The 16,562-nt window shown below is 54.6% G+C and overlaps 1 protein-coding gene across 4 annotated transcripts in view; it reads right to left on the reverse strand.

The window, feature by feature from the left end:
• Positions 1-16,562, reverse strand: part of OGDH (oxoglutarate dehydrogenase) — a 32,351-nt gene that overhangs the window by 9,668 nt on the left and 6,121 nt on the right. The window contains exons 3-8 of one of the 4 annotated variants that reach the window (XM_065856789.2): positions 13,776-13,964; positions 10,573-10,675; positions 6,433-6,477; positions 3,950-4,065; positions 1,309-1,463; positions 286-432 (exon numbers count right to left, since the gene is read on the reverse strand). In XM_065856789.2, the coding sequence (XP_065712861.1) occupies positions 286-432; positions 1,309-1,463; positions 3,950-4,065; positions 6,433-6,477; positions 10,573-10,675; positions 13,776-13,964 (755 nt within the window). Of the gene's footprint in view, positions 1-285; positions 433-1,308; positions 1,464-3,949; positions 4,066-6,432; positions 6,478-10,572; positions 10,676-10,795; positions 10,887-13,775; positions 13,965-16,562 lie in introns of all 4 variants that reach the window. The other 3 variants (XM_065856790.2, XM_065856791.2, XM_065856792.2) reach the window with 3 other exon arrangements.

Consider the following 16,562-nt stretch of genomic DNA (forward strand, 5'->3'; position numbering starts at 1 on the left):
CGCTGACGGTGACCTGTCACCCCAGTGTCACGCAGAGGAGGTGGGACCAGTGCGGGGGGGCTCTGTGGTGTCACCTGAGGAGGTGTCACCCCTCAGCAAATCCTGCTCTGCGATTCCAGCTCTGCCACCCCTCCCCAGATGAATTTCTGAACCGCGATGAGCGGGAGAGCAGCCTGGGCTCTCTGGCTGAGTTTTACCACGAGCCGAGACCAGTTAGAGGACGGCAGAAACCAAAGTGTCCCCCAGTACCGAACCAAACACCCCCAAGAAGGGGGACAGGGTTACCTGTGGGGCATCCCCATGATCACATAATCCACTCCCTTCTCACTCGACTTATCAATAATGGTCTTTAAGGCGGGGATTAACACTTCACAGCCCTCCAGACCAAAACGCTTCTCCGAAGACCATTTCCGATGGAGGAATTCCTCAAACCTGGAAGGCAAAGGGAGAGTGGGGTGAGAGTCAGGGCTTCAGACGAGGGGAGAAACCAGAGGAGGGACGGGGACAGCACCAAGGGAGCCACAGCACCACAGGACACTGGAGCAGGTGTCACACAGCACCCTGACAGCCTTCTCAAGGCCACCAAGATGATCCGAGGCTGGAACAGCTCTGCTGTGGGACAGGCTGAGAGAGATGGGCTGTTCAACCTGGAGAAGAGAAGCTCTGGGGAGACCTTAGTGTGGCCTTTCTGTACCTAAAAGGGCTGATAAGAAAGATGGGGGCAGACTTTTTAGCAGGGCCTGTTGACACAGGACAAGTGGTGATGGTTTGAAACTAAAGGAGGGGAGATTTAGGCTGGATATAAGAAATTGTTGGCCCTGAGGGTGGTGAGAGCCTGGCCCAGGGTGCCCAGAGAGGTGGTGGATGAACCATCCCTGGAGACATCCCAGGCCAGGCTGGACGGGGCTCTGAGCAACCTGAGCTGGTGAAGATGTCCCTGTCATGGCAGGGGGGGAGCTGGGGGAGCTGGGAAGGTCCCTTCAACCCAAACTGTTCTGTGATTCTATGATTCCTGGTCACCCCAGGCTGCTCCTGCTGAGCCCGGCTGGCCGCTCCCCCCACCTCACGACATTGGGCCACACTTAAATATTCCTTTTAGACCTTATTCTTTCAAGATCATCCATGGGTTTGGGCTGTTCGCCAGCACCTGAGCCTGCCAGCTCACTGCCATCACTCTGCTGATTAAACCGAGCGAGACAGTTGACGTCAAGATGTGACTCAGGTGGTGACGGCATCGCTCCGGTTGGGACCAAACCTTCCCCCGGGAGCAAGGGAAGGCAAAGGGAAGGTGAGGACGCCCGCGGGTACCTGGTGGAGCGGACCAGCCTGGCCAGCAGCGTGCGTTTCTCTTCGTTAGTGAACTGCATGATGCCCGGGGTCTCAAACTTCTGCCGGATCCACTGGCACTGCTCCAGGTCGTTGATGAACATGAACTCCACGCCGATGTGCTGGCAGTACGCCATCTGCACCGGGGACGAAAAAAGACCCGTGAGACGGCAGCCAGGCCTCCAACACCCGCTCCTGCCCCCTCAGAGATGTACGGGACCATGGGGCCGGGGGTTCCTTCATTCCCACCCAGAGAAGAGTTTATTTGTGTTCACTAACACATTTCAGAACCTAAAGGCACTCCTCTTCCATTTTTATGGTGGCTGTAATTAAGAGTTTTGTGAAAACAGCAGCTTATTTCTTAAATTCATGTTGAAATAGGCATTAGTATTTATCCTAAAAACAAATAATAGGTTCACAGTATCACAGTATGTTTGGGATTGGAAGGGCCCTGGAAAGCTCATCCAGTGCAATCCCCCATGGAGCAGGAACACCCAGCTGAGGTTCCACAGGAAGGTGTCCAGGCGGGTTTGAATGTCTGCAGAGAAGGAGACTCCACAACCTCCCTGGGCAGCCTGGGCCAGGCTCTGACACCCTCACCAAGAACAAGTTTCTTCTCAAATTTAAGTGGAACCTCTTGTGTTCCAGCTTGATCCCATTGCCCCTTGTCCTATCATTGTTTGCCGCTGAGAAGAGCCCGGCTCCATCCTCATGGCACTCACCCTTTATATATTTATAAACATTAATAAGGTCACCCCTCAGTCTCCTCTTCTCCAAACTAAAGAGCCCCAGCTCCCTCAGCCTTTCCTCACACGGGAGATGCTCCACTCCCTTCAGCATCTTTGTTGCCCTGCGTTGGACTCTCTCCAGCAGTTCCCTGTCCTTCTGGAGCTGAGGGGCCCAGAACTGGACACAATATTCCAGATGGGGTCTCACCAGGGCGGAGTAGAGGGGAAGGAGGACCTCTCTCGATCTACTGACCACCCCCTTGTAATACACCCAAGGATGCCACTGGCCTTCCTGGCCACAAGGGCCCAGTGCTGGCTCATGGTCACCCTGCTGTCCCCAGGACCCCCAGGTCCCTTTCCCCTACACTGCTCTCTAATATGTAATTTCCCAACCTATACTGAACCTGGGGTGGTTCCTGCCCAGATGCAGGACTCTACACTTGCCCTTGTTAAATTTCATCAGGTTATTCCCCGCCCAACTCTCCAGCCTGTCCAGGTCTCTGGATGGCAGCACAGCTTCCAGTGTCACCACTCCTCCCAGCTTGGGGGAGTAGCTCCCTAGGACCAAAAGACAAAGCAGCAAATAAAGAAGTTGCAGCCAGGGGAGGTTGAGGTTGGATGTGGGAACAATTTCTCTCCCAAAGGGCTGTGGGGCATTGGAACAGGGCAGTGCTGGAGTCACCATCCCTGGAGGGCTGGACAGACGGACATGAGGTTCTCAGGACATGAGGCAGTGCCAGGGGTGGGTTATGGTTGGACTCGATGATCTTGAGGGGCTTTTCCACCCAAAATCATTCTCTGATTTTACCGGCAAGTGCTGCCTGAACACGGGGGTCCCACAAGCAGCCAGCACTGCACCAGCCCCGTTCTGGGCACCTGGTTTGAGCTGTTTTCCCAAAAAAGGGGACAGCCCCTGGGACACCCCAGGATGCCACGGGGCAGCTGGGACACCACACATAACCCAGCATCAAAACGTTTATCCCCCTTTCCCTGAGGGGCGCAGGATCAAACCCTCGAGTCCTTCACATCCACCTCAGGGGGGCGTTTTCCCCCCTTGGTGGCACCGGCTGTGATCAGATCCACAACCTCACTTCAGAACATCAGCAAAACCACCTCGCCCAACAAATACTGAGCCTGTTCTTGCAGCTCATCCAAGACACTGACGCAGTTTTGCTTCTGCCAAGGTCACCCTGTCTCGGCAGAGAGCATCTGAGCGATGCTGCAGCTGCCCAGGAGCCGGCTGCTCTCGGACCAGGTATGAAATTGGGCAGAAAAGGGGAATCGGCTGCAGGAGCTGTAACCCCCCCAGCCCTGGGTGGGAGCTGATCCCGCACCGAGACACCCCAAGGGACCCCCAGGCTGTGCAGAACCACCCGGAGGGGGGATCACCCACCTCCAGCGCCTCCTCTGCTCCCCTAGCGCCGTTTGCTGCTTTAAAGTTGAAAATGTAGCTGGCGAGGTTTCCAAAAATACAATATTTCAAATACTTAAAGGAGGCCAAGAAAGATGGTGGATGAACCATCCCTGGAGACATCCCAGGCCAGGCTGGACGGGGCTCTGAGCTACCTGAGCCGGTGAAGATGTCCCATGTCACTGGGGGGGGCTGGGACGGCCCCTCCAACCCAAACTATTCTGTGATTCTATGAATATTGAGTTGTCTGGGGTTTGCTCCACCTTGGGGAGACCAAACGTGAAGCTGGAGGTAAGAGATGAGCAGGTAATGAGGGGGACAAGCGCCGAGGAGCAGCTCCCAACCTGAAGAACTTAAAATCCACAGCTTGGCCCCAGCTGTGGGCAGCAGCAGCGCCCAACACCTCCCAAAAACCCAACTTCTCTGCCCCCAAAAAACAACTTCTCTGCAAACGGGTCCTGTACAGCTCCCCCTGTCCCCTCACCTCCAGGCGCCGGATGATTTCCCGCAGCGGAAGAGCCGATTCGTTCCCACCGATGAAAGTGGTTGTGGGCAAATGGAAAACCTTGTCGAGGTCGGATTCGTCCAGCCCGTAAAAGCCTGTGGGATTTTTCATGGGTGGGACAAGCGGAAGCAAGAGAGAGAAGGAAGGAAAAGGGGCCGAGGGGGGGACACCGTCACACAGGGACCGGGTGCGTTTGGGAAAGGTGGGGAAGGGCCAAAAGAAAAAGCAGCATAAACCCAAAAAATAAGCATGAAGGAGGTTTATATGGGTAAAAACCGAGCGGTAATTAAACAAAAAGACGTTAAGCACAGAACAACAAGGTTATGATGAAAGGTAATGCAGCAAACAAAACGCAAAGCAATATATATAGGCATGTAAATTGGCAATTAAAACCCAGGGTGAGAGTCGGGAAGTTTGTAGCCCCAAGAAGACAAAAAACACACCACAAATTATAACAGAGGAAAGAAAAGGACCAGAGGAACCGGGGAGTGACCGAGCACAAGGGAGGGGTTGCCACAGGGTGGGAATCAAAAATGAAGAGTCAACACAGAGAAAGAACAGTTAAAACAGACAAAACAAACCCCAAAAAGGGAGAGAAAGAGAAAGAAAACGGCATCAGGGCTCGGCGACGGACTCTCCTGAATAGCTCAGCCCGGGAGCAGGGCAGCCAGCCCCAATTAACAGCCTTTTAATCAGAGGTTTAGCCCAGCGCTGCTCAGCAAACCCCTTTGTGGCGCTGGCACCTCGGGGTTCATAGGTGGCTCTGACTTACATGGAGAAGGTGCCAAACGTCGGATTTTAGGGCTGCAGGTGACCCCCCCAACCACCTGCGGCTGTCACAGCATTGGCACCAGCTTCACGGTACATATAAAACTATATGTATTTATATATATTTTAATATACATCTATATTTTTATATATAAAGCACACACCACCATATCGATAAACATCCTCTGATGGCGTTGGAGGCGCCTCAGCGACCGCCGAAGCTCACGGTTGTATTTGGGGAAACTGAGGCACGGAGGAGGGACAATGCACTCGCCCAAGCGATGCAGCAAGGCAGAAGCAGAGCCGGGATGGGGACTGCGGGGTCCCCAAGACCCTTCAGAAGCAGGAGCTGGGCTGGAAATGGGGTTCATCCCCCCAAAACTCCCACCAGAGCCGGGTTTCGAGGTGTTTTCTAACCCAAGGGAGGAGGCAGCGTTACCCCCGTGCCTCCCACCCTCCTCCAGGCAAAAGGAGGCAAAATTTGGCCCCTCTGGCGGTGGCCAACCTTGAACTTCATCTGAAAAGAGTTTGGCCCTTGTTCGGTGGTCAGGAACGGAGGAAGAGCCGGAGACAGGGCCGGTCACGGCGCTTCCCTGCGCAGCGTCGAGGAAACGGCCTCAAGTTGCACCAGGGGAGGTTGAGGTTGGATGTGGGAACAATTTCTTCCCCAAAGGGCTGTGGGGCATTGGAACAGGCTGCCCAGGGTGTGCTGGAGTCACCATCCCTGGAGGGCTGGACAGACGGACATGAGGTTCTCAGGACATGGGGGTGGGTTATGGGTGGACTCAATGATTTTAAAGGGTTTTTCTAACCTAAATGATTCTCCGGTGTTTGCCAGAGGCTGGAGACACCCCTAGCAAACCCAGAGTGGAGGTTTTGCTGGTTGGCAGCACCATCCATCCCCTGCTCTGCCCACATCACCCTCCTGGATGCTGCCAGTCCCAGGGGAAGGAGCTAAGCCAGGCTTTGGGGAGCTGAGTGGGCAGGAGCTGAGGGTTTGGCCCCGCGTCTCCAGGACTCCCCTGCAGTCCCTGTCCCAGATGTCCCCGGGCGAGGTGACATTAACCGGAGCATCCCAGAGAAGCTGCTGGCTGGAGGCTTTAGGGAAACCCCGGTAATTTGCCGTGGCCCCGTGGCACAGGGCTGTGGCACCACAGTTTGAAGCCTCAAGCGCAATCTGTGGGGGTATCGGATTTTACGAGAGGGTTTTCAGGGCTCTAAACGTCTCTGCTTCTGCTTTGCTGCAGCCTGCCAGCTTTTTTGGACGGCATTTATACCATCGGATGGGGGGAAAGGCAAGGGAGGAGCTGCCAAATTTTCAGTGGCACAAAACCAGGGCAGAGTTAAGGAGAAGAGAGCTTGGATTTTTAGAAGATTCAAACGGATCGGGGAGATTGAGGCTTTGTCGAATGAATATTCACAACAAAACGTATACTCCAGCGAGGCGGGCATGCAAACACGCACTATGGAAAAGGCCAGCGAGGCTCTAAATTGGGGATTTCTATAGGTGAAGCATCACTAACCGAGCACCTACATCCAGACTTTTAGCGGGATAAATTAAATAAAGATGGTACAAAACTCAAGAGTGGTACGAGACGGGAGGGAACCGCTTTACCGGCTTGGTTCATGCCCAGAATAACCTATTCAAAGAGAGTCCTGCACTCCAGAGGGTTAAAGGCTCATTAATTGCATACCTCCTACTGTTAACACTCTCAGCCGCTCCTTGAACACTGCGAGGTCTGGGGTGGGCAGGGAGGGGGGTGCAGAAAGGGAGAAGATAGAGAGACGCAGTCAAAGTTAGTTATAAAAAGAACAAAACAAACCGGGGAACCGTGAAAACGAGTCATGGAAAGCGCAAGTCAAAAAATATACAGTATTTTAAATACAGTCGGAGGCGGAAGGGTTGGGATGGATGACTACGCACTAGGAGGGAAAGAAATCCCGGTGGAAAATCTGGTGAGAGGGAGGAGAAGGGAGGAAAGTGGGGCATCGGAGCCTGGGGAGCAGTTGGGCTGCATGGTTTGAGATCTCCTCTCACCGGCACGGAGCCGCCACCAAAGAGCATCTTCCCAGCAGCTGCATCACGGGAGCAGCCGCAATGCACCCGAGGGGCTGGATCGGCTGGAAGATCCCAAGGTCACCCCCAAGGAGGAACCGCTGCTGCCAGGGTGGTAACGAGCGGGAGTTTAATGAGGAATGCAATGGTGAGGCAGCACACCTAATGCCGGCGGTCTCCTGAGGACGCTCGGCACAGGTGGGATGGTGGCAGAGCTGCTGAAAGGAGCTTGGAGCCAGGGGGGTCGGGCTCTGCTCCCCAGGAACAAGCGCCAGGAGCAGAGGAAACGGCCTCAAGTTGCACCAGGGGAGGTTGAGGTTGGATGTGGGAACAATTTCTTCCCCAAAGGGCTGTGGGGCATTGGAACAGGCTGCCCAGGGCAGTGCTGGAGTCACCATCCCTGGAGGGCTGGACAGACGGACGTGAGGGTCTAAGCACACGGGGCAGTGCCGGGGGTGGGTTATGGGTGGGCTCGATGATTCTCAAGGTCTTTTCGAACCACAGTGACTGTGAGGTGCTACGCGGTCAGCGCTCCCTGGCTGGGTGAGGTGACCCGAGTGTCTCAATCTCACCTGGGTTACTAGAATGGTTTTGGGAAAATTTCTGCTTTTGGTGAGCAGGGAAAAAAAAAAAAATATATATATATATACAAAAAACCCAAAAACCCCTCAGATGTTGAGGTGAGATGTTCGGTTAGCGAGGGCCCAGCGCTCCCCAGTTAGCGGCAGCGCTCCCAGCCCATCGCCCCCGGGAGCACCCGGCTCTGCCTGACATGGGGGTCATTCCCATCCATTTCCCTGGGCAAGAGGCAGGAGAAGCTGCCTTCCACGGAGGGACAGACAGACAGACAGACGGGAGGATGCTCACACACACACCACCTTCCATGCGCCTCCTCCATTTCAGCTCCTAAGGTTGAATTTCCTTGGTCAGGCCACACTGAGTCCGTGCAGTCATCTTGTCCCTGTTTTACACCACTTACCACGCCAGATCAGCCACAGCAGAGGATGCGGATGACATTAATTTGTCGTTTTTTTTAAAGAAAAGACAAGAGAAGGAGGAATTTGGTGGCTCCAGCCCCACCGCCGCCTCAGACCGAGCGCCCCATGGGGGTTTCTCCCAAAGCTCACGCTGCTTAATCCAAAAAGAGCTTCCAACCCAGACACAAACCAGTCGTTAAACAAAAGGCAATTGAGGAGAAAGATGAATTTCCAAGATGAACCGTGCAGCTCCTCCTCCTGAAGCTGCTGCCAGCAGAGCTCACACCACAAACACTGACCTTCGAGGATTTCGCTGCTCGGAAAGAGGAAACCAGATTGTTTCCAAGTTCCAAACCCACTCCCGTTATTAAGTCTTCTGCCAAGCGTTAAAAAAATACTCTTTCAAAGAAATAATAAATAAATAAAAGCCAGCAGGATCTGCTTTGAAATCGGCTTTCTCTGCCACGAGCAGACGAGACCCGATCTCAGGCTTGGCCAGAGATCTGCACCAACCGCCTTCCACAGATTGTCTGTTAAGATTGATCGGATGAGGTTTTCCAGGAGGAAGATACCAGGGGAAAGTCTATTTTGTCATAAATAATACTTACAGTAAGAGAATAAAGTGTCCTTTGATGAGTCCCAGCCATTTCAGCCTGGGGTCCCACCAAGGGACACAACGCCAGCAGCTGATACCGCCGGAGCGTGTTCCCGGGACTCATGATTTCCTACAAATTCACGGATTCCTGGTGATCAAATCAAGACCAGGAACTGCAATGACAGAGATCTCGGTGTGAAAGCCACAAAGGAAGAGAAATGAAACTTAACGCCTGGCTCAGACTCGGAAATGGCGGCTGAGATTCTGCTGCAGCCGATGCCCACGGAGCAGCCGTGCCCGAGCGGGTCCCAGCGCGGGGAGTCAGGCTGGGCCACGGTGCTGCGCTCGGGACCACGGGAACAATGGAGCTTCTACCCCTTTATCCAGATCTTGTCACAGCTATGATGATGTCCCCCTGTGCTGGGACCTGGGGAGGTCAAACCTTGAATCCCGGGGGCAGTTTTGGGCCCCTCAGCTCAGGGCTCAAAATGGCGGCACCAAAATCACCTCTGGGCTCAAAATGGTGGCACCAAAATCACCTCAAAACACAAAATGGTGGCCCCAGGGGTGGCGGGATCACCTCATGAAAGCCCTTGAGGTGCTGGAGCGAGTGGAGAGAAGGGAACGGAGCTGGCGAGGGGCTGGAGCACAAGTGTGATGGGAGCGGCTGAGGGAGCTGGGGGTTCAGCTGGAGAACAGGAGCTGAGGGGAGACCTTCTGATCTCTGAACTGCCTGAAAGGAGCTTGGAGCCAGGGGGGTCGGGCTCTGCTCCCCAGGAACAAGCGCCAGGAGCAGAGGAAACGGCCTCAAGTTGCGCCAGGGGAGGTTGAGGTTGGATGTGGGAACAATTTCTTCCCCAAAGGGCTGTGGGGCATTGGAACAGGCTGCCCAGGGCAGTGCTGGAGTCACCATCCCTGGAGGGCTGGACAGACGGACATGAGGTTCTCAGGACATGGGGCAGTGCCGGGGGTGGGTTATAGTTGGACTCCATGATCTCAAGTGGCTTTTCCAACCAAAACGATTCTGTGATTCCCATCAAAGCCTCCCAGGCTCGGCGCTCGCTCCATCCCAGAGCCAACCGGCTCCTGAAGCACAGCCAGGGCTCGATCCTCCGGACAAGCACCTCAGAAATCCAGACCTCAGTATAAAGCAGCTTCCCCATCATCCAGCGACCTGAGACAACCTAATCCTTCCCTACCCCTCCCGGTACACACCATCCCGTATGATGGTCCAACAGGTCCAGGGCCGGCGTCCCTGTGCCGGCAGCTGAACGAGGAATGAAGATCATTGACATGCAGCGTTCGCTCTGATCGGCCGTTGGAGCTGTGCGAGGTTAGTAATCATCACCGCCGCTCTGCTCTAGGTTAGAAGCATGCCCATCGCGCTCGGAGAGTCACGGCCCTCGGAAAGCACCAGCAAGGTGAGAGAGCTCAGCGCCACGACGGCGCCCGAGCAAGAAGAATGGCAGCAGACTACAGAGATCAGGCCTAAAGCACACAGAGAGGTGCTGAGTTTAAGCACTTTCAGATTAGGATTTCAAGTCCTGAGCAGCACACACGCTTCTGGGCAACACTCATGCATCTTTCGCTCAATGGCACCAGGGTTTCCACCACTCGACTCGGATGGGAACGCATCCCAAAGCTTCCTTGTTATGATCACCGGCAGGGACTCATAGCTCAGTCTCGGATAAAAGGGGGGAATTAAGGGTTTTCCAGATGCTGCGGCAAACTGGGAGCGAAGGAGGGGAGGGCACTGTCGCAGGGGCACGCCAAGAGGCGTCCTCAGCCCCGCGGAGACGAAACCAGCCCGGTCCCCAGTGTTCTCGGGGTCCCCAAGAACAGCAAGGGGAGCTGAGGGAACAAACCTCCAGCTCTCCCCAGCGCAAAACCTCCCTGCTTTGCCTTTCCAGAAGACACAATCACTTCCACCCCTGGATGAGCGAGTTCAGTGACATAATTAATTGGCAGCAGTCGGAGGAGAAACATGAGCCGAGCAAGCGGGTTCTTGGCACGAGCCCCACGCCGCGACAGCCGGAGGGGGGCAGAACTGCTCCACGGCGGCCGCTCGGCTATAAATTTATAGAGTGATCATTACTAAGGAAACTTAAGACCTTTCCCCTGTTACGGGTGAAGCGATCTACCTAGAAAGCCGTGAGAGAGAGAGGAGCTCAAGCGATGCAGCACTAACTGCTCTCAAAGCCCTCACCCAGTTTATCAGTGGATGTGATAATATCGGCTGGAAGGGAGGAGTCCAGATCTGCATCCAAGATGCCCAGTGGGTCGAGTTGTGCTACGTGATGCCCTCGAATCTATGAAATGGGCCAGGAATGGAAAGGAGAACAGGTAGAGGGGGAAAGGGAGAGAAACAAAAGAGGGGAGGGGTAAAAAAGTTAAATTACATTAGGATTAATTTGCAGAGTAATTCTCACCAACGTTTGGAGAAACAGTTACAGGCGCATCATCAAAAGTTACACAACTAATGCCGAGAGGATCAAGCTTTGCAATGTGATGACCCCTGACCTGGAAGCAACAACACAGATTAGTCAGTAACACAAGTCAGTTGAAGGGACATTCCTTAAAAAAAATTAAAAAATAAAAGTAATGCACAGTTTACATTTTCTGCAGAGCCACCTCAATTTCTCCAACTAAAGGCTGGAGGAGCTGGGTTTAATTTCGAGGACCGCGGAGCTCTGCCCAAGACGGGCTTTGGCAGGGCAAAGGTGAGCGATCCCCTTCCAAAACTGAGGTCTGAGGGTCTTCCGCCACTTTCCTGGTGTCCAACCCGCGCGCCTCCTCTCTACAGATGCAGTAACTCCACACCAATGGTTTCTTCCAAATAAAGAGGCAATTCTCCCAATGTTGGCAAATCCAGCTGCTCTCCGGCCAACACGGCACAGAGAACACGTTGCCACCAGCGGTGGTAGCTCCTCAAATGCAGAGGAACGCGCGTGAGGAACATCTGCCTGACTATGTGATGAGGGCTTGGCAGCTCACAGCGTCTTCTGAAGCCCACAGCAGGACTTGGAACACTCGTGTTGCTCTTTTGGGACACGCAGATGTGAAAGTACCAAAGAGCTTTGGCACCAAGAAAGCTTTGATGGCTCACGGTGGCAGCCGCCAGGCCAGGAGTCACCACACTGGGCTTGAATCCTCATCAGGAGCCCCAGAGAACAACGAGAGGTTAACGAGGAGTTTTGCTTTCTGCCGTCACAGGAGGAGGTGCCCACAGACGCCTCGTTGGGCAAATTCAGGCCACCTCGGCGCTCTCCGGTTGGCCAAGTCACAGCTCGTTTCTCGACAGCTCCCGGCCTGGAAGCTCCAGGCTCAGCTCGTGCGGGGTGCGGCGCCTGCTTTGTGCTGTGAAAACCAGACGCCCGGCCATCAAATCTGTTACCAGTTAGAAACATCGCTCATTTAAAAATCACTAAACCTCTTGTGCAAACCAGACGTACCGATATGACCTTATTTTCCAGCAAGGCGTTCCTACTCAGAGTATCCCAAGGGGATTTTAGGAAAGGATTTTGGTGGTTTTACCAGCCAAAGAGCCTGAAATCAGCCACTGATGTTAAGGCAAACGCTCTTTGCAGGGCCAGATGACAGTGGCCACAAGCACCAGTGGCCACAAGGAAAGCTCTTCTGGACCGGCTTTGTCTGGGATCTATTTCCTTGTCCATCTTGCAACAAAACGCAGACCGGGCCGTCATTCAGCAGGACAAGCTCAGTGTGCTGTTCCTCACCGGGACCAGGACGGTCTCATTGGGACCAGGACGCCACACTTTGTCCGGCAAACAGCTTTGAGCTCTGGATATCCGGTGGTTTGAGGTCAGCTCCGCAGTTGCAGGTACACAGCGAACCCTGAGACGGCCGTGGGAGCGAGGGGAAGGTCTCTTCCCCCGCAGGAGCCGCGCGGTTTCTTATTCTCCACGTGCAACACAAGCCAGGCAGAGCAGGGTTGCTGCTCACCTATAATTACAGGAACAACGCAGCTTGAGCCAATTAAGAAATTAATTGCTTGGTGTTTTAAGTAGCTTATCCATCACAGGCAGATTTTCCTTCTGACTTCCTACTCTTTTGGACACCCCACAGCAGCTACAGCCCTGCAGTGACACCAGCACAGGGATGGAGGTGGAATTTTCACTGCAGACAGCTTGGAAAAATACGTCCAGGAGTAACCACCCCCCTGTGCTGCTGTTTGGAGCCCGAGGAAGCGATGGGGATGCAGAAGAGGTTACAGATTTTGTGTTTGAATCACTGACTTTGGACATTGGGAACAATTTCTTCCCCAAAGGGCTGTGGGGCATTGGAACAGGCTGCCCAGGGCAGTGCTGGAGTCACCATCCCTGGAGGGCTGGACAGACGGACATGAGGTTCTCAGGACACGGGGCAGTGCCGGGGTGGGTTATGGTTGGACTCCATGATCCTGAGGGGCTTTTCCAACCAAAATGATTCTATAACTTGAAGCTGTTGCCTCCAACTACATCAATCGCCTCTTGTCTGAACTTGGCGTCCGCTCGCGTGTTCCAGCGGCGAGAGCCCCACGGCCTTTAGAAACAACTCGCCAGGATCTGCCCAAGCTGGACAGAGCTGCCCGGATGCTCAGGTCCCACAAACACGTCCCAGCTTCTCCTCCTTCAAGAAAAGCAGGGCAGTGCCCCAGCGCTGACGTCAGTGCCTTGGCTGATAAGGTCAGGGCAGGGCTGGGCCATGTTCCTCAAGCCAGAGAGCGCGGCCAAGGCCGGACAGACCTTTGGACTTGTCCAGCGCTGCAGTTCTTGCCTTAACCTGTGGCCTCGTACACTGGATTTTCCCTGTACCTGAACAGGAACATGACCTGGAGCGGATGCTTCTTTGCAGTAATAGGTGAGCAGACGACACCTCCACCGCAGCCCCAATTAAAGCTCTCACACTTGACAAACCAGGGTGCAACCACAGGTGACAGGATGACACAGATGTAGAAACATTTAAATGCTCTCTTTAGTTAAAATATCAGCTGGCCATCCCCTGGCCACAGGATGTCTCCTTCTTTGTCACATTGACTCTGGCAGCATCGTTCCGAGGTGCAGCCCAGCAACGCCACAGCCCTCATTTCGCTCCCAAATCGCAGGGAAATGTTTTATGACCTTTTATTTTAGGACCTCAGAAGTTCTCTCAGCAAGGCGGGGGAAGCAGGACACGTGTCCAATGTCACTGCTGAGCGTGGCAGGAGCCCGAGCACGAGAGCATCACTCCAGAAGCCAGGAAACCACCCCGTGTGGACAAGACCTCCCCCTCCCTGCCACCCGAACGGGTGACAATAGCTTTAATCTTCCTATTATCCAGCAAAGCATCAGCTGAGCTCCTGCCCCAACAGATCAGCAGCTCCCGTTTAAAGCCAGGCACATGCACGCAAAAACATACCCGTCACCTTACCTGATACGCCCTGATGAGCGATTGCACTGCGAGATGGTCCTCGACCAGCTTATCCACGTTAGGCTGGGCTTGAACCAGGAACTGGGCTTGGGACAGGGTGGAAAGGCTGGTGCTCAGGGGCGGGGGGCTTTGGTAAGCGGTGCCTGGAGCAGCTCCGGCGTTGGCGTTGCGAAAGAAGATGTCCCACGACTAGGAAAAGGGGAAGAAGGGAGGGGACAGGGTCAGTACCCGCGACTCAAACACCTTCCCGCTTGAGGTGACGGGGGTCTCAGCTTTATTGTCACTATGGGGAGAGCAGAGCTGTGCCCCCCGCGCCCCAGCTCCATGCAAAAGGCACCTGCCTGCCATGAATAAACTCTCCCGCTATCCCAGTTACACCATTATCCTCCTTCACATCCATTTGGGTTAATTCTCTTGGCATGAGCCCATCCTGAGCGCTCCCCTCCCTATGGGCAACGCCGGCGCTAAGCAGACAGCGCCGTGCCAGCTCCCCCGCGTCCCTAGCGAGGCAGATGTCACCTCCGCTCCCGTCCGTGTCAAAAATACAGAGCAAACCCCCCAAAACAGCGCCTGACAAACTTGGTGTCGCTTTGTGGTGCTTATCCAACACTGCCCGAAAGCATCCTGGGCAAAACGCTAATTGGAGAGGCTGTAACGAGCAGGGGGAGAGACCGGCAGGAGCGAAGTCCAAACCACGTCCTCCCCTCACGCTCCCAGCCCGTCCCCTCCCACGTGCGCTGAGCCATCGCAGGGGACGACGGCAAAAGCGACGCCGGCGTACCCCCACGTACCCAGACCAACAGCCGCAGGTTTGCCCCTTGGTTTCAGCCCAAGAGAGCCCAGCACCCTGAGCCCCATCTCTGCGTGTTGAAACCAAAAGAGCCACGCGAGGAGCTGCAGTGGTGTTTTGGGGCAGAAAAGGCAGATTTTGCAAGGTGGAAGGGACTGACAACCCGACCTTTGCTGGGGGAGCAGCAGCTCCCCGCCTTGGCTGGGGCTCCTCCGGCTCCAGCACCCATCACATGCCCCAGGACAACTATTTCCAGCCTGGATTTACCCAACGGCGTGGCTGCGCAAGGTGATTAAATTTAGAAACGGGTCACGCTGAAGGAACAGAAATAAAATCCAGGAACAATTTGGCACCGTGACTGATAAACAATAGCTCCGCCAAAGGATTCAAATGAAAAAAAGCAGCCAAGACAGAAAACACCCAACCTCGTTGTGATTGTTGTGCGCTAATGACAGAAGGAAAAGGGGAAAAGCTGCTTTTTGTACCACCCCCACTCGTGGCCGGTGGCGAGGGCGGCCCAGGCCCTGTGCCCAGGGCCACCGTTGTCCCAGAAGCCACCTGTGAAGAGAAGGGATGAGAACCCTGAGATGGGGAGGAACCTGTGTGGCTGCTTTGCTCGGTGGTTTAAGGTTGTTTAATGTAGCGGAAAATAAAGACAGGGAAGAAAAGGGAGGATTTGCGACCCCACGGAGATGGGGGGACGGGGCAGAGCAAGGAGACAGAGGTGTTGCCTTTATAATCCCCCCCTTCTGACATTCAACAATATTCACCTCTTGGACACGCAATTCGCTTCTGTCCTGAAAGAAAAAGTCCATTTAAGCTCTGCAAACAAGGTGCGGCCGCGGCTGGGGCGGCTCGGGCACTTTCCCTGAACGCTTTATTGCCCAACGTAATTACAGAGTATTTCAGGCTCGCTGATAAACGCTATAAAAACATCAGCTTTTGAGTTGCTGACGTGGTTTGGAATTCAAGAGTCACCTCTGGCGTTTCTGGTGACCCAGGGAGGTGCCTGGGGAGCTCATGAATCCCCTGGGAGACGCTGAACGGCCCCAACAGTTGTTCTGCTTCATGGCGGGGAGGGGGATTTTACCTTAATCCAGGTGACATGGAGAACAGGAGCTGAGGGGAGACCTTCTGATCTCTGAACTGCCTGAAAGGAGCTTGGAGCCAGGGGGGTCGGGCTCTGCTCCCCAGGAACAAGCGCCAGGAGCAGAGGAAACGGCCTCAAGTTGCACCAGGGGAGGTTGAGGTTGGATGTGGGGAACAATTTCTTCCCCAAAGGGCTGTGGGGCATTGGAACAGGCTGCCCAGGGCAGTGCTGGAGTCACCATCCCTGGAGGGCTGGACAGACGGACATGAGGTTCTCAGGACATGGGGCAGTGCTGGGGGTGGTGGAGACTCAATGATCTTGAGGGTCTTCTCCAACCTAAATGATTCTCTGATCCTCCCCTCAGCTCCTGTTCTCCAGCTGAACCCCCAGCTCCCTCAGCCGCTCCCATCACACTTGTGCTCCAGCCCCCCACCAGCTCCGTTCCCTTCTCTCCACTCGCTCCAGCACCTCAAGGGCTTTCATGAGGTGATCCCGCCACCCCTGGGGCTGCCATTCTGAGCCCTGAGGTGATTTTGGTGCCACCATTTTGGTGCCCTGAGGTGATTTTGGTGCCGCCATTTTGAGCCCTGAGCTGAGGGGCCCAGAACTGCCCCCAGGACTCGAGGTTTTTCCTCCCCAGGTCCCAGCACAGGGATGGCGAAGCCAAAGGTTACACAACATGTTCTGCGCGCATCGCGGTCAAAAAAAACCTTCAATATTAAAAAAAAAAAATCAAAATCAAAGCACTGGTGTATTAGGAAGTGCACATGAAGGACTGTTTGATGTAGGTATGTACAGAGAGCTGCCCCCCCGTACATCTCTTCAACCTAAACACAGAGCCTGCTTATTCTGTGCTTTCCCTTTCTCCCCAACCTTCCCCTCTCCAGACAAACCCCCCGGTGTGTCC

This window comes from Patagioenas fasciata, chromosome 26, assembly GCF_037038585.1.
Source record: "Patagioenas fasciata isolate bPatFas1 chromosome 26, bPatFas1.hap1, whole genome shotgun sequence".
Lineage (NCBI taxonomy): Eukaryota > Metazoa > Chordata > Aves > Columbiformes > Columbidae > Patagioenas > Patagioenas fasciata.